The sequence below is a fragment of the Orcinus orca genome, chromosome 8 (genome assembly GCF_937001465.1).
Source record: "Orcinus orca chromosome 8, mOrcOrc1.1, whole genome shotgun sequence".
Lineage (NCBI taxonomy): Eukaryota > Metazoa > Chordata > Mammalia > Artiodactyla > Delphinidae > Orcinus > Orcinus orca.
Window position 1 is genome coordinate 44,318,588 of NC_064566.1, and position 26,850 is coordinate 44,345,437.

Genomic DNA, 26,850 nt, shown 5'->3' on the forward strand with positions numbered 1-26,850 from the left:
TATCCTGTAGGACTCAGACACAAGTGGCTTCAAACTGCCATTCAAAGATCCCAGACTCTTTCTGCCTTTGCTGCTGCCTTCAGAGACACCCAAGTGACTCCTCTACGTGGCCTCTATTTTATGGGTCAGGACTCCTGAAACAGCCATCCCCGCCAGCCTTTATTTCTATCTGGCTAATCACAGATCAGGTGCCTTCATGCTCCCTTCTGATGCCACACAGATGGCGTCAGAAGGTGGCCTAGGGGACAGTTCCTGGAATGAAAGAAGAGATTAGAAACTGTTGTTGCTTTGTATTACGTGAGGGAGAAAGATTACGAAAAATTTAATTGAAAGTGAGAGATTACTATCTGAGATGGCATTTTTCTTTGCCAGAAGGAAAAAACTGTATTCATGTTTAAAACAGGATAGAAGGGCTTCCCTGGTGGCTCAGTGGTTGAGAATCTGCCTGCTAATGCAGGGGACATGGGTTCGAGCCCTGGTCTGGGAGGATCCCACATGCCGCAGAGCAACTGGGCCTGTGAGTCACAACTACTGAGCCCGCGCGTCTGGAGCCTGTGCTCCGCAACAAGAGAGGCCGCGATAGTGAGAGGTCCGTGCACCGCGATGAAGAGTGGCCTCCGCTTGCCACAACTAGAGAAAGCCGTCACACAGAAACGAAGACCCAACACAGCAAAAATAAAAAAAATAAATTAATAAACTCCTATCCCCAACATCTTCTTTAAAAAAAAAACAAACAGGACGGAAGAGAACCCCACATAGCTTTCCTGCGGTTGTCTCTGTCACCTGTCTCTTAGGCCTCTGCCACACTTATGTGGTTAAATATTTGCTGGGAGGTCGCTGTGTACAAGGGCCTTTTACACACATGGTCTCATCTGCTCTTCATCATAACCCGATGACAGCTCACTCATTGTGTCATTCCAGTTTTACAAGATGAGGAAAGAAAGACTGACAAAGGGGAATGACCCTGCCAAAGGCTCCAGCCAGTGCAGCCAGGATCCAAACCCAGAGCAGCTAGATTCCGTACCTAGTGTCATCCTCCTAGGCACCCACTGTTGAGCTCGGAACTGTTGTGGCTGAATTCTACCCCCAGGTCTGTTGACTGCTATTGGAGGGAAATATGCCATAACACAATGAGCGGTCTTGCAGTAGACTGCACTGGTATTAGCTGCTTCTGTTCCGGGCATCACTAAATGTATCAGCCTAGACTTAGTCAGTAGACCCACATTCTAGGTCCTTGACAGAGAATATCATCTCAGCCTCAAATATTCCATGACCTAATTTTTATCAAAAATCCTAACTGAGAGAAATTATATTAATGGAAGATTTTGAAAGAACATTCTTGGTTTATACCTGGATGAAGACAGCCCACAGAAAGCTGTGGGTTATACAAATGTATCTTGCCCACCTTGGAGCTGCGCTTTAGTGCTTTACCCCCACATGATGTAAGCTGTAAAAAGAGCCCAGAGATATCTTCTGTTACGTTCTAAAGGGATGGCTTTAAGATTGTTGTCCGCTACATTCCAAAGTGACCCCTTTAAGAAGACTGACATGAGAAATTTCTTTCAAACTGAAAGGCCTGCTATTCCTGAGGAATTAGTATGACATTTCTACATGGGAACTATAAATCTTACTTCTAAGACCATATGTGTTCATTTTCACCTTGGCCACCAGGAAGCTCAGGGTCAACTTTGTGGGTCCACTTTAAGAATCATGAAAGAAGACACATGCATTCTAACCAGCCTCTAATTTTTGGTGGAATTTTAGTCTTTTCAGACATTTATCTATTTTTTTCAATGTATTTTACATTCTCTTGCAAGCTATTTCTAACCCTTTTGGGAATCAGAAGATATAAATCAGAAACACTTTCAGGCTGAGTAGGTCCACTTAATACCCTAGGCAGTTAATAAATAATGAAGACTGAGGGGACCTGTGCTCTTCTCAGAGTACTGTTTTAGATTCTGTTCTTTCCCTGACTGGGTCTGGCCGTTTAGGGAAGGCCCCCTACTCTGTATCCCAGAATGCCCTGCCCTGCTCAACATTTGAGATATGGGGATATATGTTTATGTATAACTGATTCACTTTGTTAGAAAGCAGAAACTAACACACCATTGTAAAGCAATTATACTCCAATAAAGATGTTAAACAAAACAAAATACATTTCAGTAACATCAAGGAAAAGGCGGAGAGTCCACTCTGCAGGGCTGATGTTTTAAAACCACCATGCATTTAGAGGGGGGATTGTCTGGGCTTCTTCAATGTGCAAGTGCATCTTTTAAAATGATCTTTTGAGTACCAGTTATGTCCCAGAGGTTTTCAAGTGCTTTACACTATTTAATTTAACCCTTGTGAGGTTATAGTTGATTCTGTTTCATAGATCTGGAATCAGAGGCTCAGAGAGTCTAGGGAACTTCTTTCAGAGATGCACAGGCAGAATGGGGAACCTTTCCCCTAGCACTCACCTCTAAAGCCAGGTCACACGTCCCCCCCACCAGAGTAGGAACTCAGCCTAAAGGAACGGTGGCTTGAGCTGGATTGACTGTCCTGGATGCCTGCGGTCTGTGGAAACTGAGGCCATTCAGAATAAAAGGCTGTAATTTGAAAGCAGGAGGGGCAGGGACCCCAAGGCACCAGTCTCTGCCCAAACAGCCTCCTGCATCAGCATTCTCCAAAGAAATGGCCTGCAGAATGGCTGTTTCTCCACCTTGATGAGATTACAATTTCAAAGATGGGTCCATTTGCATTTGAGTGACAGTTTTCTCATCACTAAGGATTCTTCATTTCTCCTTTTCTTTCCCTCCAATTCCTCAGCCACCAGCTGATAAAATGCGTGCAGTGGAACAATTCAAAGTAATTTGTGTAAGATGATGCTTTCAGCAGAGAAGCAGCCCACATGTGCTCGTGCTGATTCACCTAATGTTAATCTCTCCTCGTGACGTTCTGCATCGGATGTCTGTACACAGCCATGAATCCCGTGCTTACACTCGCTAAGGAAAGGCCTTCCAGCTTCTGGTCCCACGAGCTGTTGACGTGTTGCTCCAGCCTAAGATCCCTGCTGAATTCCAATCCAGACCAGCTAGCTAGGCCCTGCCTGTTAGGTATCTCCCCCTAGTGACTCACAGTCACTTTAAGATCAGTTTTCCCAGCATGGACTCCCTCTTCCTTCTGAAACCAGCTTCTTCTCTATCCCCCCTATTGACGGGTGGTCCCCACTCCACGATCACCCAAGCAGAACGCCAGCTGGCATCCAGATTCCTCCCCTTCTCTCATCTTCATCGTTCATATGTTTCAAAGTTCTGCTGCTTTTACCTCAAAATATGTCTTTAAATAATCTCTGTCTCCGGTCCTGGTACTCTGGTCCAGGTCTTCATCATTGCCCATCTGGATATAGCAACAAGCTTCCCAACTGGATTCCTCGATTTCTACCCAATCTCCTCCAATCTCAATCACCCCACAGCTGCCTGAGTATTCTTTTTCCAAACACAGATCTGCTTATACCACTGTCTGCTTAAAATTCTTCTTTGACACTCATTTACCTACAGATAAAATCCAAATGATTTACCATGCTATCCAAAGCCCCAACTCGTCTCTCTAAAGGGACCAAGGTGAAGGGTGGGAAAGTTGGTGTGGGTGCCCGGGTAGAAACAAAAACTGGCTATGCAGTTCAGAGTGCAGGGGTCAGGGCAGCCAGAGACACAGTCATGCAGTGTAGACTGGTAGGCTGAGCACTACTTCTCTGGGCTGACATACATGCAAGCACCACCAGAAGTGATGGCTGGTCCCAGGACACAAGCTGTCTCCCACTGCCCTGCTGAAACAACCTCCCTGGAATAGCTGGTGAGGGTGGACCCAGGAGGGCCACTTGGAGAGCAAGGCCCACGCCAGTTCTGGCAGCAAACGAAGGGAGAGGACCAGATCCTCCTGGCAGGAAGGCAGCACTGCTCTTACTGCTCTGGTGGCCCCCATGAGACAGCCCCTCTGCTAACCACTGGCTATGTCCCCATGCCCTGCAGGAGCCCTGCACTCATTGGCTGCTTCATTGTGGACCGGCAATACTTCCAGGAGATCGGCTTACTGGATGAAGGCATGGAGGTCTACGGAGGCGAGAACGTCGAGCTCGGGATCAGGGTGAGCAGGGTTTCCCACCCATAGGGCGTGGCTCAGCTCCCCAGAGGGTGAATGAGTCCAGGAGTGGAGAAATGCGGCTCAGGGTTGAAGGTGGTGGACTGATTCTGGACGTCCAGTGCCTAACCTTGGTCCATGTGTATGTGATCAGGGCTGGTGGGGATGGGATAGAGACACAGGTAGGGAACTATAGAATTTTCAGGAAGAAAAGAACATCAGAAACTACTTTGGCTGGGGTGGGGACATGGGAGATTTGAGCTCCCAAATCAAGGGTGACATCTTGGCTAAAATCAAACACAGACTTCTCAGGGGTGAGCAAAGGGGTGCTCCAGGAAGGGGCTGCTGAGCAGGACGGACCCTCAGAGTCACTTCCTTATACTGTCACCTCCCTTTGGGATTTCTCACTCTGTTATACTCCATCTCCCCCACAGTGGCCAACAGAGCCTTCCTAAAGACTTTGTCAAGAGAGGGCTCCAGAGAAATAAACTCACGGGGAATAAACAGCAAAACACAGCCAGGCTCACTCCATGTGGGTTTCTGACCCACCACGTGTTGGTCAGACCCTCAGGCCCATACATGCCTCACACTACTTTCCAGAGATATCCGCCATCCTGCCCCAAGGTACCGGGCCCTTTGCAGTTATCAACGTGTGGTGTGAATCCACACCAGGTGCAATTTAATCTCTCATCCTACAGGAACATTTCCAAGGCTCTGGCCCCTTTCCCTCGGCCCATGCAAAGATAACTCCAAAATGAACCCCATCCCTATGACTGAGGGACACATTAGGTCCCTTGGCAGGTGACAGAAATGTGATCATGGATACAAGGAAGGACCTCGTCCACTACAGGGAAGCCCACCCCTCTGTCTAGGCTGTGGTCCTAGCCTCATGAAGAAACCAACATGCAAGCTGTGCTTGTCCTCACAATGGCCCCCACGGTCCTCTCCACAGGGCTCTTTAAGCAGCCTGGCACACCATGCGCTACAGGCTCGCCAGCCCCTGGCCAGCCCTTGTACCTGCTGGTGTTCATGGCAATCACCTGAGATGTTCCCCCTCGCTGCCTGCCCCCCGTGCAGTCCACCCAGTATCTGCCTGGTTCCCACTAGTGACCCCATTCTTGCCCCTTTGGCCTTAGTGTCTGTATCTGGCGTCTCTTGTTCCTAATCTTTGGTGTCCTCTCAAGGACAGCTTGAGTACACCCTCCTTACCTCCTATCTCCAACCCACTGGGCAGTCAGCTGGCCCTGGACAGTCCTCGCCCTGCTCTGAGGGGAGACTGGGCACCTCCAATGAGCATCTCACAATACCTCCAATAGCCTGGCAGGCAGTGTGGGCCTGACTTGTCACCCAGACTTAATACTAGGGCTTTGAGGTCTGGCGGCAGGAGCAGGTTGCCTGAAGCCGAGCTTAGGAAACGCTTCCAGACACCTGTTTTCACTGAAACCCAGAGAAATCTCTTTGGAGACAGTCAAGCTACGTGGACTTATTGGGGAACTAATATATTCATAGAGGACAGAGGCTGCATAGTCACCCTCGCGTCTCCGCTCTCCCTACACTGGTCATTTATTCACCATTTGCATCCTCACCATCTCATTTCCGCATCCTCACCATCTCATTTCCGCACGTTCCTGGATAAATGCTTGCCCCCAAACATAATATTTTTTACTAGGAGCTGCTGCTGGGAATTGGCTGAGCGGGCAGGACCGCCTCCAGTCACTTATGTTCTCTGGGTAAAAATGTCTAGGAATGGAGAAAGGAATTAGATTTGTGAACTGTGCTTCCAGCACGTATGTGAGTCAGTCACGGAGTGGTGGGAGGCTCCTGGCTTTTCCTTGCCTAGATTATAAAGCTGCTCTGGAGTGTGGGCCTGGGTGAGGCTCTCAAATACTTGTTTAAAATTTGGGGGTTTGATGCTTGGGGTGTCAAATACAGTATAAAATGTTGCCTGGCTTTTTTTCCTCTGTCTCTTCCCTCCCCTTTGACAGAGGTGAAGTATCATGGAGTTGAAGGAAAGGTGACTTTTAAAGCAGGGACCCAACAACTTGTTGGCTGGCAGAGCTGAGACAGAGGGAGGGGCTAGTTAATTTGAATTTCAATTCCAGGTCCCCGCTAAAGGGATACAGAACCTCCAGCCATCTTCAAAACAGACGTTCACATTTTGTGTGGTTATTAGTGTTTCTCTTTCATGTTTATGAGTTAACATCTCAGTGCCTCACTTTCTCCATCTAGGATCTCCCTTCGGTTACTCCCCAGGATTATATGTAAAAATGAGAGACATTGCTTTCCTCCCCTCATTTATTTAGAGGCAACTTATTCAAAGTCCTTACCCATTTGGAACACAGAAATAGAGCTGTTTGCACAATTATTCATTACCTGCTCTGGCACTGTACTTATATAATCCATCTACGAAACACCCTAAAAAGTAGCTGTTATCATAATACTCCTTTTTTCAGATGAGAAAATTGTGAAATAAAGAGCTTACATCATATGTTCTCAAGGTCATATGACATAAGAGGTAGAGAAAAGATTCAACCCCAGATCTTTATGACTCAAAAGCCTCGCTAGCTAGATATACCACAGTGACCTAGGGATAAAAGTCCTTTGAGCATTCCCAAAAGAGCATTACAATGTCCATGCAGTAATTTTCTTCTACTTTACTCACAGTTGTGTCTACTGAGTCCTCATTTAAAGCCTTATTCTTATTTTGCACTCAATTCTAATAAGCCTTCCCCCCCCCCCCCCCAGTTTATAAGTCCACAACTCAGTGGGGAAAAGAAGAACTGCTGTGGGCAAGCAGAATGAAAAGCGTGAGAAGTAAGAGCTGACATTGAATAGGAGACAGATTATACAGATGATGGCTATAAAATACTAGAATATATAAGAAAGTATTCAAGAGCTGGCAAGGAATTAAGAAGTTGTTAGAAACTGTTATCTGTTCAGTTGAGTCCCCTTTAAAATATGTTGAAATTCTAACCCCCTGTACCTGTGAATATGATCTTATTTGGAAATAGGATCTTTGCAGATATAATCAGGTTAAGATGAGGTCATACTGCATTAGGGTGGGCCCTAATCCAATATAACTAGTGTCCTTGTAAGAGAAGGAAAATCTGGGCACAGACAGAGGGAAGATAATCATGTGAAGATGGAGACAGAGATTGGAGTTATGATGCCACAAACCACAGAATGCCTGGGGCTACCAGAAGCTGGAAGAGGCAAGGAAGGATCCTCCCCAGAGGCTCTGGGGAGAGCATGGCCTACAAATACTTGATTTCAGACTTCTAGCCTTCAGAACTGTGAGCGAATACATTTTCTGTAGTTTTAGGTGATCCAGTTTGCTGTGTTTTGTTATAACAACCTAAGGAAGTCAATACAGACACCAAAACCTAAGTGAAAGTAGGAATCAGAGAAAGCCTGAGTCCATTATATTTGAAGAACGTGATGATTTGAAGTTTGTGATTTCCCAGTTTCATGGAGTATACAGAGGACAGGATACAAAGCCTAAAGCTTGACCAGCATGAAGAATCTAGTAGAATATTCCCTACCCTTTACCTCCCATAAAGCTGGAACTGCAAAGGCCCATTATCTGAGTATAAAGATGGGCTAGAAATACTCCCACCCACATTTTCATCATTAGAGTGAAAATTGCCTGTCTCAATCTTGTGCTAGGAGGAAAGGAACAATTCTCTTCTGTGAATCCCTCCCTTGGATCTATCATTCAAAATCAGAATACTTCATGGTTCAGAAAATCTTGAGAGGAGAATTTAACTTAAAGCTGTTAGAAGTTCTTAGGCATCTGCAAAAGTGTACATGAATCCTCTCTGGGAAAAACCCCTTTAACCCAAGCCACAAAACTTCTCACAGCTAGAGTTCCAAGGAATGTGAGTTCAGTTTGTTTTTTTTTTTTTAAATCATGAACCAGACAAGGGAAAAAGAAAGAACCAAGAGCAAACACCAGCAAAAGCATTAGATAGCCAAATGTGATCTACAAAGTCTTCAAGTATTGAATCTATCAGAAGTAGGATATCAAATAATTTGTATAATATATTTAAATAAATAAAAAGAGATTGAAATTACGAGTAAGAAGCAAGGGACTATAAAAAGACCAGTCATATTAGTATAAAAATAGAATTTCAAACATGAGAAATATAAAAATGTGAATTGAAAGCTTAATGGATGAATTAAACAGCTAGATGGATATTGTTAAAGGAAAAAAAATTGAGTAAACTGGAAAACAGAGCTGAAGAAATTATTCAACATTACCCCAGGAAGACAAAGACAAAAATATGAAAGAAAGAGGTTGAGAGGCATGTAAAAATGAGAGGGAGTGTCTAATATCTTAGAATTCCAAATGGAGATGATAGAAAGAGGATTAGACAAAAGCAATATTTGAATATATAATGACTGAAAATGTTCCCATACTGATGAAAGACACCAATCCTCAGATTTAGGAAGTCAACCTATCCAAAGCAGGATAAATACAAAAATATTCACATTTAGACATATCATAGTGGAACCACAGAAAGCCAAAGACAAAGGAGATCTTACAGCAGTCAGAGAGAAAAGATAGACTACCTAAAATTTAATGATAATTAGAATAACAGTGGATTTTCCAATGGCAATAATGGAATCCAGAAGACCATGAAATAATATCTTCAATATCTGAGAGAAAATATCAACTTTTATATGTATACTCAATTTAAAAAATCCTTCAAAAATGGGGAAGAAGAAAGCCATTTTCTGACACACAAAAACTGAGTTTGCTACTAACAGATCCTCAATAAAATAAATTTTAAAAGACATACTTCAGGTATAAGGAAAATGAGCCAAGAAGGAAATCTGAGATAAAAAGAGAATAATTAGCTCATATATGAGTAAATCTAAAGAAATATTCATGGTAAATAATGTATTGCAAAGTTATAAAAACAAATTAAAACTACAGTGTATGATGACAATTGCAAATAAGTTGGGAGGGGTGATTGTAAATAAAGTGCCCTAAAATGCCTATATTATTAATGAAGATGGAAAAGATTCTGGTTGACTTTAAATTCTGATAAATTAACCATATTAAAATTTCTTGGGGGGCCATGAAAATCATATGTATAAAAAGTATAACTTCCAAAGTAGTAGAGGGGAAAAATGAAATATGAAAATGGTAAGAAAGAGAAATAAAACAGGTGATACAAGAAAAAAACATATAAAATGGTAGAAATAAATCCAAATATATCAGTAAATATGGTAAATTTACATGGGCCAAATTAAAAGACTAACATTTTTAGACTAGATTTTAAAAAATATCTGTAGGCTCTTTATCAATATAAACCTGAAATATAATAATATAGAAAAGTTAAGATATAAATGAATGGAAGAAGTCATAACAGGTAAATACCAATCAAAAGAAAGTTGCTGTAGTTATGTTAATATTAGAAGAAATACCATTACAAAATACTTTAGGATAAATAAGGAAGATTTCTACAAGATGATAATATGTTAAGCCCATCAGGAATATATAACAGTTGTAAGTTTTTATGTGCCTAATTGCACAGCTTTAATTTATATGAAGTAAAAATGGATAGAATTTCAAGGAGACATCAACATCACCACTAATGTAGTTGAGGATTTTAATAAATTTTCCCAGTAATTGATAGACCAACATAATTAATAGTTTGAATCAAATGGGCATATATATAACACTGCATCTAACAACTACAAAATTGAACAATTTCAAGGGAGTAACATCACATAAAACATGTTATCCAACCACGATGGAATTAAATTAAAAATCCATAACTAAAAAGTATAGGCAGAAGCCATATTTTTGGAAATTGTGAAACATTTCTGAATAACTCATAGGTCAAAGAAGAAATTATACTAGAAATTTGAAAATATTTTGAACTGAATGATAGCAAATATACTACATATTACGTTATGTGAAATGCAACCAAAATAGCACTTAAGAAAAATTGTAAATCAAAACAGTATGGTATTGGCATAAAATCAGACACATAGATCAATGGAACAGAATAGAGATCCCAGAAATAAACTCATGCATAAATGGTCAATTAATTTACAACTAATGAGCCAAGAATATACAACAGAGAAAAGATGATCTCTTCAATAAATAGTATTGGAAAAACTGGACAGCCATAGGCAAAATAATGAAACTGGACCATTATCTAACACCATACACAAAAATTAACTCAAAATGGATTAAAGACCTGAGCGTAAGACCTGAAATCATAAAACTCCTAGAAGAAAACATAGGCGGTAAGCTACTTGACATCTGTATTTTCAAAGCTCTTTCCCTACAGTTATCCTGTTTAATGTACACAGCAATCAAGTGCTATAGGCAAGCCAGATATTATTATCCTAATAGTGTTACACAATTTAAAATGTTTATATTGGCCAAAAAAGTTAATTCATTCTATGGTTTATTATCTTATTATTAAAATCATTATTTTAGCAACAAAGTTAACAAGAAATCAATTTAAGTACTCTGTAATCTATAAAGTGCTCTATACTAAACATGATCATATCTATTACTATTATACATGTAGATGTATATGTTGCAGAAATATACAACCATACGTTTCATATAGTGCTTTATTTTTTTAAGCACGCTTTAATTTGTAAGGAGTATTGTAGTCCTACTATAAGCAAGTCCCATTGCTTGGGGCTTGGTGACAGTCACCAAAATTCAAAGTGCTGCATTAGAGCATACAGTTGGCTAAACCTAGATTATAGGCCCATGCTTAGTTGCCAGGGGTCAGGGACCCTTTCAGGTTCCATGGGCCCAAGTATTACACATGATATGGTCCCTCATATAGGAAGGGAATTTAGAACCTTAGAATTTAGGTACAAATGTCCTCTAAAACATGTAATATAATATCTAGGATATTGTACTCCATATCCCAAATATTTTATCATAAATAGGATTTTTTTAAAAACCTCTTTATTATGAACAACTTCAAACATATCCAAAAACAGAGAGAATAGTATAATAAATCCCCTTGCATCCATCACCCAGTATCAACATTATCAACTCATGGACAATTTGGTTTTAATCTCTGTCCCTACCCAATCCTCCCCAACTCCAGTTATTTTGAAGCAAATCTCAGACATGATATCATCAAAAAAAATTTCATTATGCATCTAAAATAGAGAAGAACTTTTTAAAAGAAACATGATCACAATACTATTTCCGTCCTAAAAGTACTGAAAAGAATTCCTTAATACCATCAAATATTCAATCAGTGTTCAAATTTCCCCCAATTCTCTCATAACATTTTTTTACTTTGTTTTACAATTGTTTCTTGAATCAAGATCCAGTTGATTAATATATCTTGCAAGTCTCTATTAATCTACTGGATTTCTTTCTCCATCTCTTTTTTCTCCTTGTAATTTATTTTTAAAGACATCAGGTTATTTGTCCTGTGGAGACTCCCACAGTCTAGATTTTCCTGTTTGCTTTCCCCTGATGTCATCTAACATGTCCTTCTGTTCCATATATTTCTTCTACATTGCTAGTTAGACCTAGAGATGTAGGTTCGATTTTGTAGCAAGAATGTTTCATAGGCAGTACGCGTGTACTTTTATCACAAGGTACTTAATGTCTTGCTGTCTCTTTATCCTGTTTCATTGCTACTTCTACCATAAACATTTTGCTTTACTTTACACTTTAAAAAAATAAAAGGGAATATGTATATATTTACATCTCCTCTTTCTTAGATAAATGGTAGTATGCTATGCACACTTTTCACTATTTTATTATATAAATTTTTTTCTGAAGACTACTTTGTAATAGTATATAGGGGTATTCCTTATTGTTTTTTCATAGCTGCATGGTATTCCAATGAATGCACATTCCATGGTTTATTCTACCAGTTTCTTGTTGAGGGCATAGTGCTACAATGAATTGTCTTGTGCATACAGTTTTTCCTATTTTTCTGGATTATTGTTTGAATAGGTTCCTAAAAGTGAAATTGTGAGGTCAAAGGGCAAATGCATGTGTAATTTTGCTAGACATCATCAAATATCCTTGCAGAGGGGTAGTATTTTTCCCACCAGGAATGACGAAGGTGCCTGTTTCCTCACAGTCAACCAACAAAGTATGTTGTGGAATATTTGGGGTGTTGCCAATCTGACAGATGAGAAGTGGCTTTCAGAGTAGTTTTAATTTGCATTTCGCTTATTAAGACCTAGGCTGAACAGCTTTTCACATGATTAAGGCCATTTGCATTTCTTTTTTCCATGAGCTTTTCATATCTTTGGCCCATTTTCCTGCAGGATCGTTAATCTTTATTTTTAGAGTCTCTTTACACATTAGGGATGATAATACTTTACCTATCATATACATTGCAAATATTTTCTCTCAGTGTGTTACTTGTTTTTTGTTACTTGTCTTTTGGTTTTTCTTCTGGTGTTTTTTTGCCATGCAAGTTTTTGTTTGTTTGTTTTAATGTAAGCAAAAGTCTTTTTCCTTCTTGCTTCCAGAGTTTAGACAGAGTAAAGTTTACCCACTACAAGGAAAGAAAAATTCACCTATGTTTTTTTCTAATACTTGTAGGGTTGTATTTTTTACATTTTAATCTCTGATTCATTCAGAATTGATCCTGATGTATGGTGTGAGGAATGGACCCAATGTCTTATTTTTCTATATGGCCATCCAGTTATCCTAACACCTTCTATTTAAAATTACATCTTTTCCTCACTGGTTTGCAATACTACCTTTATCATAGACTAAATTGCCGTACATATTTGGGTCTGTTTCTGGATTTTCTATTCTAGCTCCATTAATCTGTGAGTGTATTCATATACTAATATCACACAATTTTAATTATGTAGCCTTTATATTGTTTGTAAGTTCAAACTTAAAAATGTTTGTAAGTTATATTAAGTTTGTAAGTTGGGTTCTGGCTTGCCAACTGTGTATCATGGAGATCTTGGATTCAAAGGAAGAGAAGATCTGTGAGAGACAGAAATATCACCTTTCCCACTTCCTTCCTATCTAGACTTTAAAATACTTAATGTCAAGATTTATGGCTACTTAATTTTCACACTGATGCTTGGAACCTAGTATGTGCTCAATGAACAGGTTTCAAATTTGAAGGCCAGTCAAGTGTAAGAGAATTTTATTCTATATATCTCAGAAAGTTAGAGCCATGAACAGTGGGGTGGAAGCTGTAATGGATGTAGTTATCAATTCAATATGAGAAACAAATATTAGAATCATAAAAAGGAAGGGATGCCTAATGGAATCGTGAGCTCCCTATAATAGGACATGAACATGACTACCCCTCGGTATTACTAGAAAGAGATGAGATTTATGACCAAAATACTAACAGTTAATACTAGTATAGCAGTAATTATATGTGAACTACTGTCCTAAGTGCTTTACATGTATTAACTCCCTTAATCCTTGCATCAACCTTGTAATGTAGAATCTTTTATTACCCCCACTTCCAGGAGGGTATACTGAAGCACAGAGAAGTGATATAACTTGCCCTAGGAAAATGGTAGGACATATATACACTACCAAATGTAAATAGCTAGCTAGTCGGAAGCAGCTGCATAGCACAGGGAGATCAGCTCGGTGCTTTGTGTCCACCTAGAAGGGTGGGATAGGGAGGGTGGGAGGGAGACGCAAGAGAGAGGAGATATGGGGATATATGTATACGTATAGCTGATTCACTTTGTTATAAAGCAGAAACTAACACACCATTGTAAAGCGATTATACTCCAATAAAGATGTTAAAAGAAAATGGTAAAGCTGAGATTTCAACCCAGGAAGAGTGGCTTCAGAAACCATTATGCCTTATATAGATAGGCATAGTGTAGTGGCTTTCAGTAAGAAATCAGATCAGATTTCTCATGATCTCCTTGTGGGTTCATTTATGCGTGTATTCATTCATTCATTCTTGCCAGTGCTGGGAAACTGGAGGTGAATGACATAGACCCTGTCTTTGAGTGGCCCTCAGTCTAGCGGGAGAGACAACCACCTCCCCATCTTCTAAGTATCAATACTAATCTAACAGATTATAGAAAATGTCATGAGCTTAAACAGGACGTTTTGACCCCTTCCTCCATTGTGACTTTAAGGACTTCTGTGTTTTTTGATCTACCAATGGCGACTGTAGTAAGTATACAACTCAGAGAAACGGCTGACACTATTTCTTGTGAGAGTTCTAAAAAACAAAAAATGCAAACTATTATTCTTTTTCCAAATTATGAGTAGTAGTAAAGATCATCAACACGAACTAAAGCAACAAACAAAAATGAACACAGTAAAAATTTTAAAAGCTAAAACATTGATTGAAGAAATGAATAGTAATATAATTACATCTGCAGAATTTGATTCAGGAAAACTAAACTTGGTTGAAATCATGACCACAAAAGAAAACTCTGTGATGGAGGCCGTAATTGTAAGAAAGATGTAGATTTAAAAATTGCTGATAGATAAGTCATATCTTAGTTGTAAAATCAATGCAAAAAAGTATTAACCCGGGCTTCCCTGGTGGCGCAGTGGTTGAGAGTCCGCCTGCCGATGCAGGGGACATGGGTTCGTGCCCCGGTCCGGGAAGATCCCACATGCCGCGGAGCGGCTGGGCCCGTGAGCCATGGCCGCTGAGCCTGCGCGTCCGGAGCACAGGCTCCGCAATGGGAGAGGCCACAACAGTGAGAGGCCCGTGTACCACAAAAAAAAAAAAAAAAAAAAAAAAAAAAGTATTAACCCCATGAAAATAAGTCTAGTAAAATAAAAATCAAAAATTAGCATAAAAGGAAATATATTTTAATTACATTATATAGAAAATTGACCAAGAGAATTAAAGTCCCTTAATGACATTTATTCCAGAAAATACTTCCTGGATGAAAATTCATCATTGTGAATATAATTCGGATTGAAGCACTAAGTAAGGCATAACCCAGTGCTATGGACCAAAATGGCAAGGATGAAAGATGCTGTGTGCTTTACAGTAGCACCCAAGAGGGAGTGACCCCTCTACCCCTGGAGCTGGCTGAGGCTTCACAAAGGAGGCAGCATTTAGGCTGGGCCTAAGCAATGAGGGTGTGTTATTCAGGTGGGAAGAGGAGGACAGGTGTTCCAGAGAGTTGAGGTGACACGTGCAAAGTGACATCTGAGAAAGAGCATGACTGTGGCTGAACTCTAAGGCTGGGAACTGGGGGTCTGTAACATGGGGCTAAAACAGAGGGCCAGTGACAGACAAGGTAGAGCAGTCAGATGGAGAAAAAGAGTGGTCATTGGCAATCCAGCGGGTGGCCTTCGGTGGGCTCTTTGCTCATCCTGGCTTGTCCAACATTTTCATCAATGACTTAAGGAAAAGGAAAAGGTGAACTTACGGTGGATGACCTATTACTGGGAGAGTCCAGACAGACATTTCCTTGGTTTCTAACATTGGCCTTTCTAGGTCTGAAATGTCTAAGAGTTGGTTTAGTGACATCAACTCTTGGGCAACAGAAGATTATTATTTCATAAAGCAGATACATGTTCCACAGTTGGTTGCGGTATTAGGCCACAAGTCTGGAAGATGATGATAATATTATTAATCATAACAATAACGAGTGGAGGAACTTCCATTTATTGGATGCTCTTGACCTATCACTTTGTTTATATTATCTTGTTAATTTTTATGTAAGTCCCATGAGGCCCGTGTTGTTATCCCCATTTTGTAAGTCAGGAAGCTGGAAGTAATAGGATAAAATGCCTCCCCAAATCACTCAAGATAAGAACCAGCCTGAGTGGTTTCAAGGTTCATACCTTATCACTGTGTCACGATGCTCATCCACCTCTGCCTTCAGGGTTTAAAATTGTCCACGGCATAAAGTTTAATTTCAGGAGCTAACCTGGGTCAGCATCGCTTTGGAAAAGGACCACAGTACTGTTTCAGTGCTTGAGGTTTCAGCCCAAATCCCTCATGGGAGACGGGGCCTGGTTCAGACAGTACCGCGCAATGTCTTCACCTGAGGTCGCAGGAGACATCAAAACTGGAGGGGGTGACAGAGACAAGAGCTGAGCTGAAAGCCAGAGTCCAGAGTGTCAGAAAGGAGGTAGATTGAGGAACTGCCAAATGAGAAGAGCTGGTAACAGGAGGTCAGAAACCTGGGTTCAGGGAGCCAGAGACACAGAGGAGGAAGAGAAAGCAAAGTAGGGGATATAGCAACTGCCCAGAACAGGCATCGCCATTATTTGAAACTTTTACAAAATATATCTAGGGTTAAAGGGTTAGAGACTTTGCTAGAATTACTAGTGAAAGAGGCCCAAGCAAATGTATGTGTGCTTGTTAACCCTGCAGGATACTGAAGCGCCCGAGGGACCACACGGTTCTCCCCAGAGCGCTTAGAAGGCTGAGTAAGCTCATTGCTGACATCACCCAGCCTTGGGTGAGAACAAGGACGCTAATTAAGAACACTGGATACCACGATTTTAGGTACATCAACTAGTCTCTGCCAGCACAGTGACAGAGACGTGAAAAGGAAGAGAAGGGGTGTGGGCACCAGTGTGCTCGCTCAGCTGGAAAGGTCTCAGGAGACCCCCAGAAGCAACATCTCATAGAAAGCCTACATGCAGATTCTCTGACCCACCCCCCGTCCCTGGAGACAGAGAAAATTAAACACCTTAAATTGGATTTTAGTCTGTTGCTTCTAAATGTTATGGTTGGTCCAAGCCAGCTGGAGCTAGAGTTCAGAATAACCCGCAAGCTTAGAGCAACACGTCCTTCGGGGGGTGGGGGGGGCTTGGGGGGGGAGGGTGTCGTGGGCTGCCACCGTTTTGTATCATTCTTTCGTGAACTGGGATCTGCCGTGGCAGTGTCCTTCAGCTGCTGTCATGGGGTAAATAAAGCCCACAGGAGGCTGCAAGCCGTACAATGGAATAACTGTTCCATCTATGCCGTCTTCTGAGGCCAAGGATTTCAAGACATGAGACACAGGTTTCAAGGTTGGGGGCTTTTGTTCTTCCTAAGGGCATTTTCCCAGTGACTCAAAACTTTTTTTTTGTTTTGGTACACGGGCCTCTCACTGTTGTGGCCTCTCCCATTGCGGAGCACAGGCTCCGGACGCGCAGGCTCAGCGGCCATGGCTCACGGGCCCAGCCACTCTGCGGCATGTGGGATCTTCCCGGACCGGGGTATCAACCCGTGTCCCCTGCATCGGCAGGCGGACTCTCAACCACTGCGCCACCAGGGAAGCCCGACTCAAAATTTTTGCTAAGGCATTGTCCATGTGTTCCCTTAGCGCTGTGTTAGATGCTAATAGTGGTCTGAGTGCTCATTGGAGGTCAAGACGTAGCCATTCATGGTCCTTATAAATGAGTTATTAAAGTTTGACAAAGATGACATTGAGATTTCAAGCCCAGATGCTGAGAGATTTGGGGGTACCATTGACTAAGAAAGGGGTCTTTGGTGTAGAGAGTTGGTTTGTGGGGAAAAATGGGGAAGTTTGATATTAGAAATAACAATGGAAATAACCAGAAAGCTCGCATTATTCGTCCATCTGTTTATTTACACAGTAAACATTTATTATGCTGCTTGTGTTCTGCACTTGGCATTAGGGGAGAAAGGTAATACCCAGATCTTGACTTCAGCAAGAAGCCAGAACTAAAGGTAAAGAGAAGATGTGGAGGTGAGACAGGGGATCAGGTGCCCTCTGTGTGCCCACGGAAGGTACGAGGATGGAGGAGCCCAGAGAGGATGAAAGTCTGAACTAGAAAGAGATTTTAGAATTGAGCATGGGCATAGGAAATGGGGCAGGTGGCAGGGTGGTGCCCATAGTTACAGAGAAGAATTGACTAGAAAAATAAGAGCTGGGTTGGTGGAAAACCACAGATGTCATGGGAAGCATTTCAGGATTGCACTAGTCATGTTAAGATGACCACATGATAATAGCTACCATTTTTTCATTGTTTACTTTGTGCTCGGTGCTTTTGTTTATTTGATACTAGACACTGTGCTGAGCGTTGAGCATACAGTGATGAACAGGATTGTCTACATTGTACCCTCTTAGAGCTTACATCCTGGTGAGTTTTATGCTGTATGTCATTTCATCCTGAGACCCACAAGAGGCTAGAATTATTATCCTCATTTTACAGACGAGAAGACTGAGGCTCAGAGAGGTTGAGTCAGTTGCCCAGGTGCCACATAGAAAGAGTTTGGTGGAGCTGGGATTTGAACACGGTTCTGTCTGATGCCTAAGCCTCTAAAGCCCTGTACTGTGAGAATATGAGTGGAGAAAGGGCATCCCGATGCAAGTGGAAGAAGCCTTTGAGGGGACAGTTGGGGTCAAGGGTGGTGATAGAATACAGATTTCAAAGGAGGGATTGAGGGGGCAAGGAGTTTAGAGATTTTATTTGACCAAGAATGGAGGGAGGGCTTCCCTGGTGGCGCAGTGCTTGAGAGTCCGCCTGCCGATGCAGGGGGCGCGGGTTCGTGCCCCAGTCCGGGAGGATCCTGTGTGCCGCAGAGCGGCTAGACCCGTGAGCCATGGCCGCTGAGCCTGCGCGTCTGGAGCCTGTGCTCCGCAACGGGAGAGGCCACAGTGGTGGGGGGCCCGCGTACCGCAAAAAGAAAAAAAAAAAAAAAGAATGGAGGGAGAGGGATTCCTTGAAAACTGCTTGTAGGCACAGGCCAAGTGCAAGGGCCCTGGGAAAATATGGACTTGACCTTGAGAGAGGAGTTGACATTGTCTTTCTAGGTGGTCAGCTGTAGCCAGCCCTGCTCTGTTGGAGTGTGTGCCACTAGGCGTGGCCTCCTGGGACCGTGGGGCCTGAAATTCCCAGGGCCCTTGAGATCTGAGCATCCTGGGGCCTACGAAGCCTAAACCTCCGGGATCGAGGTCTTCTCTGCTTGCGATCTCTATATGGAAGGGGAGCTTAGCGCCCCAGGCAGCCCAGAACCAATTATTCTGCCATGCTGGGTAGCCAGAAGGTATCTGAAAACATTGAGAGGAAGGTTCTTTGCCATAGCACATTATCTTTAGCTCACCAGCCACGCAGTGACTCTGCAATTACAAAGCAGCCGTGGAACAGACACAGCTTAACAGTACGTTGTAAGTTTTACGGTTAGTAAAGATAAGTGCAAAATTTATCCCTAAAGAACAAAGCAATTAAAAAAGTACATAATGAAGCAATTACCTAGAAATGGTGGGGAGCAGGAGAGGACCCATGGACAATTTTATTCTGGAAGGGTCTTCACACTTACGTTTCTTTAATTGTGTTCAATGAGAGAGCCATAGCAAAGTAAGATTAATAAACTGCACAGAAGAGGTAACAATTGATAAAGGGGTTTGAGAGCCAAGCTGAAGAAAATGTTACCTTGTTAAAAAGTTAGGACCAAGGTGGAAAATAGCTATAAAGGCCATTATTGGGACTATTAATGAAATTTGATTATAGGCTGTGGATTAGATAATAGTAATGTCTCAATGTATAATTTCCAGATTTGGGGAGAAAAGCAAGAGCAAAAGTGTAAAAAACCTGGGAGCCAGCAATGGATGTTAAAGCTCCAGAGAGTCAGTTTCTCACTCCTTTTCTTATTCGTTTTTTGTTTTGTATTTTGTCTTTCTTTAATTGAGTCTGCCTGTTGCTTTGTGTTGTGCCCTCGGAAGGTAACTTCTTTGCCACCATTACATCGTGTTTCCAATTTTCCAGGAAGGGACCACCAGGCAAGGCCAGAATCAGCTCCTCAGAATGACTGATAGAAACTAAGCAGGGACTGCCCCCCACTTCCTTCTCCCGCCCCTCCTCCTCCCCTTCCTCCTCCTCCTCCCCCTCCTCCTCCCCTTCCTCTCCCTCCCCTCCCCCTCTCTTCCTCCTCTCCCTCCTCCTCCCCCTCCTCCTCCCCTTCCTCCTCCTCCTCCCCTCCTCCTCCCCTTCCTCCCCCTCCTCCTCCCCTTCCTCCCCCTCCTTCTCCCTTTCCTCCCCCTCCTCCTTCCCTTCTTCTCCCTCTCCTCCCCCTCCCCCTCTCTTCCTCCTCTCCCTCCTCCTCCCCCTCCTCCTGCCCTTCCTCCTCCCCCTCCTCCTCCCCCTCCTCCTCCTCTTCCTCTCCCTCTCCTCCCCACCTCCTCTCTTCCTCCTCTTCTCCCTCCTCCCCCTCGTCCTCTTCAGCATCAGCATCTGTCTCATCATGATCACCATCCAAACAGTGTTGTGGTTTGCTTTTGAAAAAATCCTCCTACTCACAAATCTGAAATTGCAGAAGGGGAATTAAGAGACATCTACTCCCATTGCAAATGCTCTTCACTTTGTAAAGCGATGCAAGGGGCAAGATCCTGATGAGTAAAATTTCCCAGTGCTTACCAATGATGGTTTACAGAAATTATCCCTACACACAAGTTTTTCCATCAAGCGGGCTTACCTGCACATAAAGTCAGCCCTGAAGATAGTCACCCCCAGTAACACCCCCAGGAGACATTTACTCCCCAAGGTCCTGTCTCTCTCTGTGTCTGGGCTCTCTCTCTAGTTTTGGATAGTCTAATGAACGGGACCTCTTTCCTTGCTTAGTGCTGGCCACACTCAATGCGGTGTGTCTGGCTTTATTCATTATGCCTACTTCAAATGCTGCTCATCAGTGAGTGAGGGTCTTGACGGCGTGTGTCATTTTCACTGCCTTAGAATTGGTAGTCCTATAAAGAAATCATGGCGTAGGGGAGAGAAAATATTAGTAATACTATGATTTCAAGGCAGATACTTATCTTGGGTTTCAGTGTTTCTAAAATCAGATTGTGCCTGATAAATTTGGCATATATAGATAAATAATAAATATATAAATAAATTACAATTTATTATCCAAATCAGAACACTTTTGAGAGTAAAAGAGGTTACCACTAACTGTTACACTGGACCAGCAGGCATGAACCAATGTTGTCATGGGCAAACCAGGACATGATCACTTAACTTATAATTTTATATGTACATTTAATGCAATTTCATTCATTTGACGTTATTTGGTAGGCACCTGCCATAGGTGACATTGGGCATATGATGTTTAACATTGAGCGTGTAATGCTTAAAATTACATGCTTAATATTTGGCATACAATGTTTAAAAAGTAAACACAGCCCCTTCCCTCTTGGAGCTGATGGTATAATGGGACAGACAGCTGATAAAAGGGAACAAAGAATAGATGTATAGTTACAAATTGTAATGAGTGCTGTATTAGTCAATTCCGGCTGCCATAACAAAATACCATGGACTGGATGGCTTAAACAACAGAAGTTTATTTTCTCACAGTTCTGAAGGCTGAAAGTCTGAGATCAGGGAACCAGCATGGTCAGATTCTGGTGAGAGCTCTCCTCCTGGCTTCCAGACAGCCACCATCCTGCAGTGCCCTACATGGTAGAGAGAGAGCTCTACAGTCCCTTCCTCTTCTTATAAGGACACCAGTTGTGTCTGGTCAGGATTCAGTCCTTACAAACTTATTGGACCTTCATCACATCCTTAAAGGCTCTGTCTCCAATACAGTCACATGGTGGAGGGCTGGTGATAAGGCTTCAACATATGAATTTTCGGGGTCGGAGGGACACAATGAAAAGCACAGAATGTAAGTTCCAAAAAGTCACGGGCTTTGTAGGTTTCGTTCAGTGACAAAATTCCCATCTCATATTACAGCCCCCAGCACAAAGGAAGGAAATACTAAATAAATAATGGTTGAATTGAATTAAAGCGGAGAAGGGACATGATCTGATTTATAATTTTAGAAGATGGATTGGACGGCAACAAACTTGCAAACAAGCAAAAAAACTTGTTAGAAGGCTATTGATAGGCGGAGGGAGGGGACGCAGGCTCATTGCTGTGTGTGCCCTGCAGTCTGTCCCTCACTTGCCGCTGACGGCCTGTCTCGTTGCCTGCAAGCCGTGCCGCCGCCCCACAGAAACGTTTCGATAACCCTCAGTCCTTCGCCATTGGTGCGGATGCCCGAGCCTTAATGCTTCAAGGTGTAGACCTTTTAGCTGATGCTGTAGCCGTTACTATGGAGCCAAAGGCAAGGACAGTGATTATTGAACAGAGTTGGGGAAGTCCCAGAGTGACAAAAGATGGTGTGACTGTTGCAACGTCCATTGACTTAAAAGATAAATATAAAAATATTGGCGCTAAACTTGTTCAAGATGTTGCCAATAACACAAGAGGGTGGGGATGGTACCACTACTGCTACTGTACTGGCTCTATCGCCAAGGAAGGCTTCGAGAAGCTTAGCAAAGGTGCTAATCCAGTGGAAATCAGGGGAGGTGTGATGTTAGCTGTTGCTCTGTAATTGCTGAACTTAAGAAGCAGTCTAAACCTGTGGCAACCCCAGAAGAGATAGCCCAGGTTACTACGATTCCTGCCAATGGAGACAAAGAAATTGGCAACATCATTTCTGATGCGATGAAAAAGGTTGGAAGAAAGTACGTTATCACAGTAAAGGATGGAAAAACACTGAATGACGAAATTAGAAATTATTGAAGGCATGAAGTTTGATAGAGGGTATATCTCTGCATACTTTATTAATACATCAAAAGGTCAGAAATGTGAATTCCAAGATGCGTATGTTCTGTTGAGTGAAAAGAAAATTTTGGTGTCCAGTCCATTGTGCCTGCTCTTGAAATTGCCAATGCTCACCATAAGCCCTTGGTCATAATTGCTGAAGATGTGGATGGAGAAGTTCTAAGTACACTTGTTTTGAATAGGCTGAAAGTTGGTCTTCAGGTTGTAGCAGTCAAAGGTCCAGGTTTTGGTGACAATAGAAAGAACCAGCTTAAAGACATGGCTATTGCTACTGGTGGTACAGTATTTGGAGAAGAAGGGCTAACTCTAAATCTTGAAAATGTTCAGCCTCATGACTTAGGAAAAGTTGGAGAGATCATTGTGACCAAAGATGATGCCATGCTCTTGAAAGGAAAAGGTGACAAGGCTCAAATTGAAAAGCGTATTCAAGAAATCATCGAGCAGTTAGATATTACATCTAGTGAATATGAAAAGGAAAAACTGAATGAACGTCTGGCAAAACTCTCACATGGTGTTGCTGTGCTAAAGGTTGGTGGGACAAGTGACGTTGAAGTGAATGGAAAGAAAGACAGAGTTACAGATGCCCTTAATGCTATGTGAGCTGCTGTTGAAGAAGGCATTGTTTTGGGAAGGGGCTGTGCCCTGCTTCAGTGCCTTCCAGCCTTGGATTCAAAACTCCAGCTAATGAAGATCAAAGAATTAGTATAGAAATTATTTTTAAAACACTCAAAATTCCTGCAATGACCATTGCTAAGAATGCAGGTGTTGAAGTTGAGAAAATTTTGCAAAGTTCTTCAGAAGTTGGTTATGATGCTATGCTTGGAGATTTTGTGAATATGGTGGAAAAAGGAATCACCGATCCAGCTAAGGTTGTAAGAAGTGCATTACTGGATGCTGCTGGAGTGGCCTCTCTGTTAACTACAGTAGAAGTCGTAGTCACAGAAATTCCTAAAGAAGAGAAAAGAAGAGAAGGATCCTGGAATGGGCGAAATGGGTGGGATGGGAGGTGGGATGGGAGGTGGCATGTCCTAATTCCTAGAATAGTGCTTTACCATCATTAATGAGATGTGAAAGGAAGCTCAAGGCAGCGTTCCTCACCAATAACTTTAAGAGAGGTCAGTTGAAGGAGATGACTGAAGAAAAGGCTGGCTGATGTTTAAGAAAATCACTATAACCATCAGTTACTGGTTTCAGTTGACAACATAGAATGGTTTACTGCTATCATTGTCCATACCTACAGATAATTTATTTTGTATTTTTGAATAAGGACATTTGTACATTCCTGGTTTAAAAAAAAAAAGGCTATTGATAGAGTTGTCCACACAAAAATGATTGGAGCAGAATGTTGTCTGTGCATATTGAGAGATGTGATTAAATTTAAGCTATATTTAGGAGGTAGAACTGACTGCATTTGCTGATGCATTACTGGCTGTGAAGGGGGAGGAAGAGGACATAATTACAGATGAGTTACATAATTATTTATGTAGGTTTCAGGCGTGGGCTATTAGACGGATGAGGGGAAGATGAAGGGACATCTGGGGAGGCAGGGAAGGAAATCATGAACTTGGTTTTGGACAAGGTAAGCTTGCGATGCCTGAGAGACACACACGTGGAGGTGACATGTAGGCAGGTGGATATATAAATGTCAAGCTCAGCAGAATGTGGTGTTTCCTCCTGCCCTGAAAAGTTCTTATTACTGCGGTGGTGAATCTTATCATCAGTGGAGTCTTACACTGGTAATAGTTATACCTCACACTTAGTGGGCTCTAAACTTGGGCTGGGTGTTGAAATTCTCTCGTTTGATCCTCACATCTACTTTTGCAATGTGTCATTTTTGTGACACGTTGCACAGACAAGAAAACTGAATATTAGAAAGTGAAATGAAATGTCTGAAGTCACCAATCTAGCAAATGGGAAATGTAGGATTTGACAGCAAAACTGTTTAACCTCTGTTCTCTGACCACAATGTCCTCCCGTCTCACAAGAGGCAGAGGTCTTGGAAACATTTCCTACTGTGCTTCTATATTATCATGTGACCTTGAACCTCAGGTGGGACATGAAAGGTAATCTATTAGGTCCCCTGCAGTTCTGCTATACTGCAATGCTGATCTCTTTTGTAAATCCCATTGTTTTTTCTTTTCTTTTTTTTTTTTTGCGGTACGCGGGCCTCTCACTGCTATGGCCTCTCCCGCCGCGGAGCACAGGCTCCAGACGTGCAGGCCCAGTGGCCATGGCCCACGGGCCCAGCCGCTGCGCGGCACGTGGGATCCTCCCGGACCGGGGCACGAACCTGCGTCCCCTGCATTGGCAGGTGGACTCTCAACCACTGTGCCACCAGGGAAGCCCGTAAATCCCATTTTTAATGTGAGTTTGCTGTAGGTACCTATCAGAGATGAAACCCAAGCTGACAATTCCTTTTGATGTGTATGAAAAGGGCAAATCTCTTTAAGTGAAAACCCAGCACACTAGCTTTCTTAATCTGAATTCCAGTGGAGTAAGAGGAAAACTCTTTAGAACAAATACTTCTGCGTGAGAAAATGTTCAGCATCTCAGATTTGTTTTATCATCTGAACGATAACCTCGAGCGTTCCTCTGAGCCGAATGTGGGTGTGATGCTTGGGCCAGACACACAGCTTTTCCTCTAATGTTTGCACCCAGGGTCTGCCAAACTTCCCCACCTGTGCTGTCCCAGTGACACATGGGTCACCTGTCATCTGGCTCCACCATGCTGGGAGGTGACAGATTGTATTATACTTTCCTCTAGTGATTCTGATTGCCCTGCATTTCAGAAAGGACCCTCCTAACGTATCCTCCTGCCTTATCCTTTGAACCAGGGTCACTCTTTTTGTATGTGTGTGGGAGGGGCATCTGGTATGGACAGTCAATTTGAATTTGATTGGAACACGCTAACGAGCCGTTCATATGGGGAGTAGGGGCTGTTTCTGATTAGATTAAGCTTCTGAGAGAGGAAAGAAACAGCCACTGATTAAAGACATAAAAAAGGAAACACATTAAATGAGTCAGTGGTTCATCTTCATATAGCAAAGTATAAATTAAACATAGTCCTGGGGATCAGCTTTGAATAGCAGCTGGGTAGAGCGAGCTTTTCTGGATACATCCACGGGAGAAGGCGCTTACAGCAACTCAGAGGGGCTTAACCCACCAGAGAGGGCTCTGAGAACTCCTGAGTAAATGGATGGGCTGAGTTATCTGATAAAAATGACTCTCACACTAGGGACGGGAAGGGTTTTATTTGGATTTCAGAAAATTGTTCCCTGAGTCCCTGTGACATTCAAGCTCATTATTATTCTCTACAGCATCAGTGATGGTAATGGAGCCAGAGATCTTAGTTCAAAACAAAAGATGCAATTAGAGTAGAGAGCACGCGTGTCAATGGGACCCTGATTTGGAACGTGGCCAATACTTCTGTCTCAGAGCTTGGGGCTTCTGTAGTTTTGGTTCTATAGAAACGCCTGGGCTGGAACTAGCCTTCTCGGCTTCATGCACGGGGAAGCTGTGAGGGTCAGCCCTGCTAGACTGTGTCACCTGACCAGGGCTGGCGGTGTGGCTGCAGCCCCGCCTCCTGCTGGCTCACACTAGGATCTGTGGAGCTGCCATGGGGCTGCTACCTGTGGCCGTCGGAGGAGCCCTGAGTCATGTGTGGTCTCCAAGCCCCTGGCTTCTCCTCTTCCAGCCTGCTGGCTTCTCCCTTGGTTTTCTGACTGCTGCTCTGGTTCTGAACTGGAACCAGACTCTCCCCTACAGCCTGTTTTGCAGGAGTCCTAATACCTGCCTACCCCTGGCAGCTCCCTCTCTCCCCCACTGGGGACTAAATCTCCTCTCTGTATCTTCAGTCCCTAGTGGGGACCTGCTCTGAATGGACTCATCATCTGGACCTGGACAGTCTCTCCCCATGCCTGGAAACTTCTGCTGCAAAGTCTCACCCAATAGATTGAACCCCTTGTTATCCATGCTGCAGGGCCCAAGCCTCTCTGGTCACTTTGCCTCTCCACATGCCGGCAGCTTGTGTGAATCAGGGAAATGTTCACAGTCTGCAACAGCAGCCCCCAAACCCCAAAGGCTGAACCCAGGACAAGCTTACTTCTCACTCACTTCACAGTCCTCTAAATGTTGGGGGGCTCTCCTGGCCAACTCTTCTCCAAGTGGTAACTGAGGACTCAGGTTGCTTGGGGGTTCCCCTTCTTTGAACTTCAAGGTCATCTTGGCGTAAACATCCAGCG

General features: G+C 42.9%; 1 protein-coding gene and 1 pseudogene across 4 annotated transcripts in view; both read left to right on the top strand.

Moving 5' to 3' along the window:
* Nucleotides 1–26,850, top strand: part of GALNT18 (polypeptide N-acetylgalactosaminyltransferase 18) — a 354,448-nt gene that overhangs the window by 242,754 nt on the left and 84,844 nt on the right. For all 4 annotated transcript variants that reach the window (XM_049713591.1, XM_033404508.2, XM_004279183.3 and 1 more), the window contains one exon: nt 4,011–4,125. In XM_049713591.1, coding sequence (XP_049569548.1) covers nt 4,011–4,125 — 115 coding nt within the window. The remainder of the gene's footprint in view (nt 1–4,010; nt 4,126–26,850) is intronic.
* On the top strand, nt 22,033–26,324 carry LOC105748483 (60 kDa heat shock protein, mitochondrial-like; annotated as a pseudogene).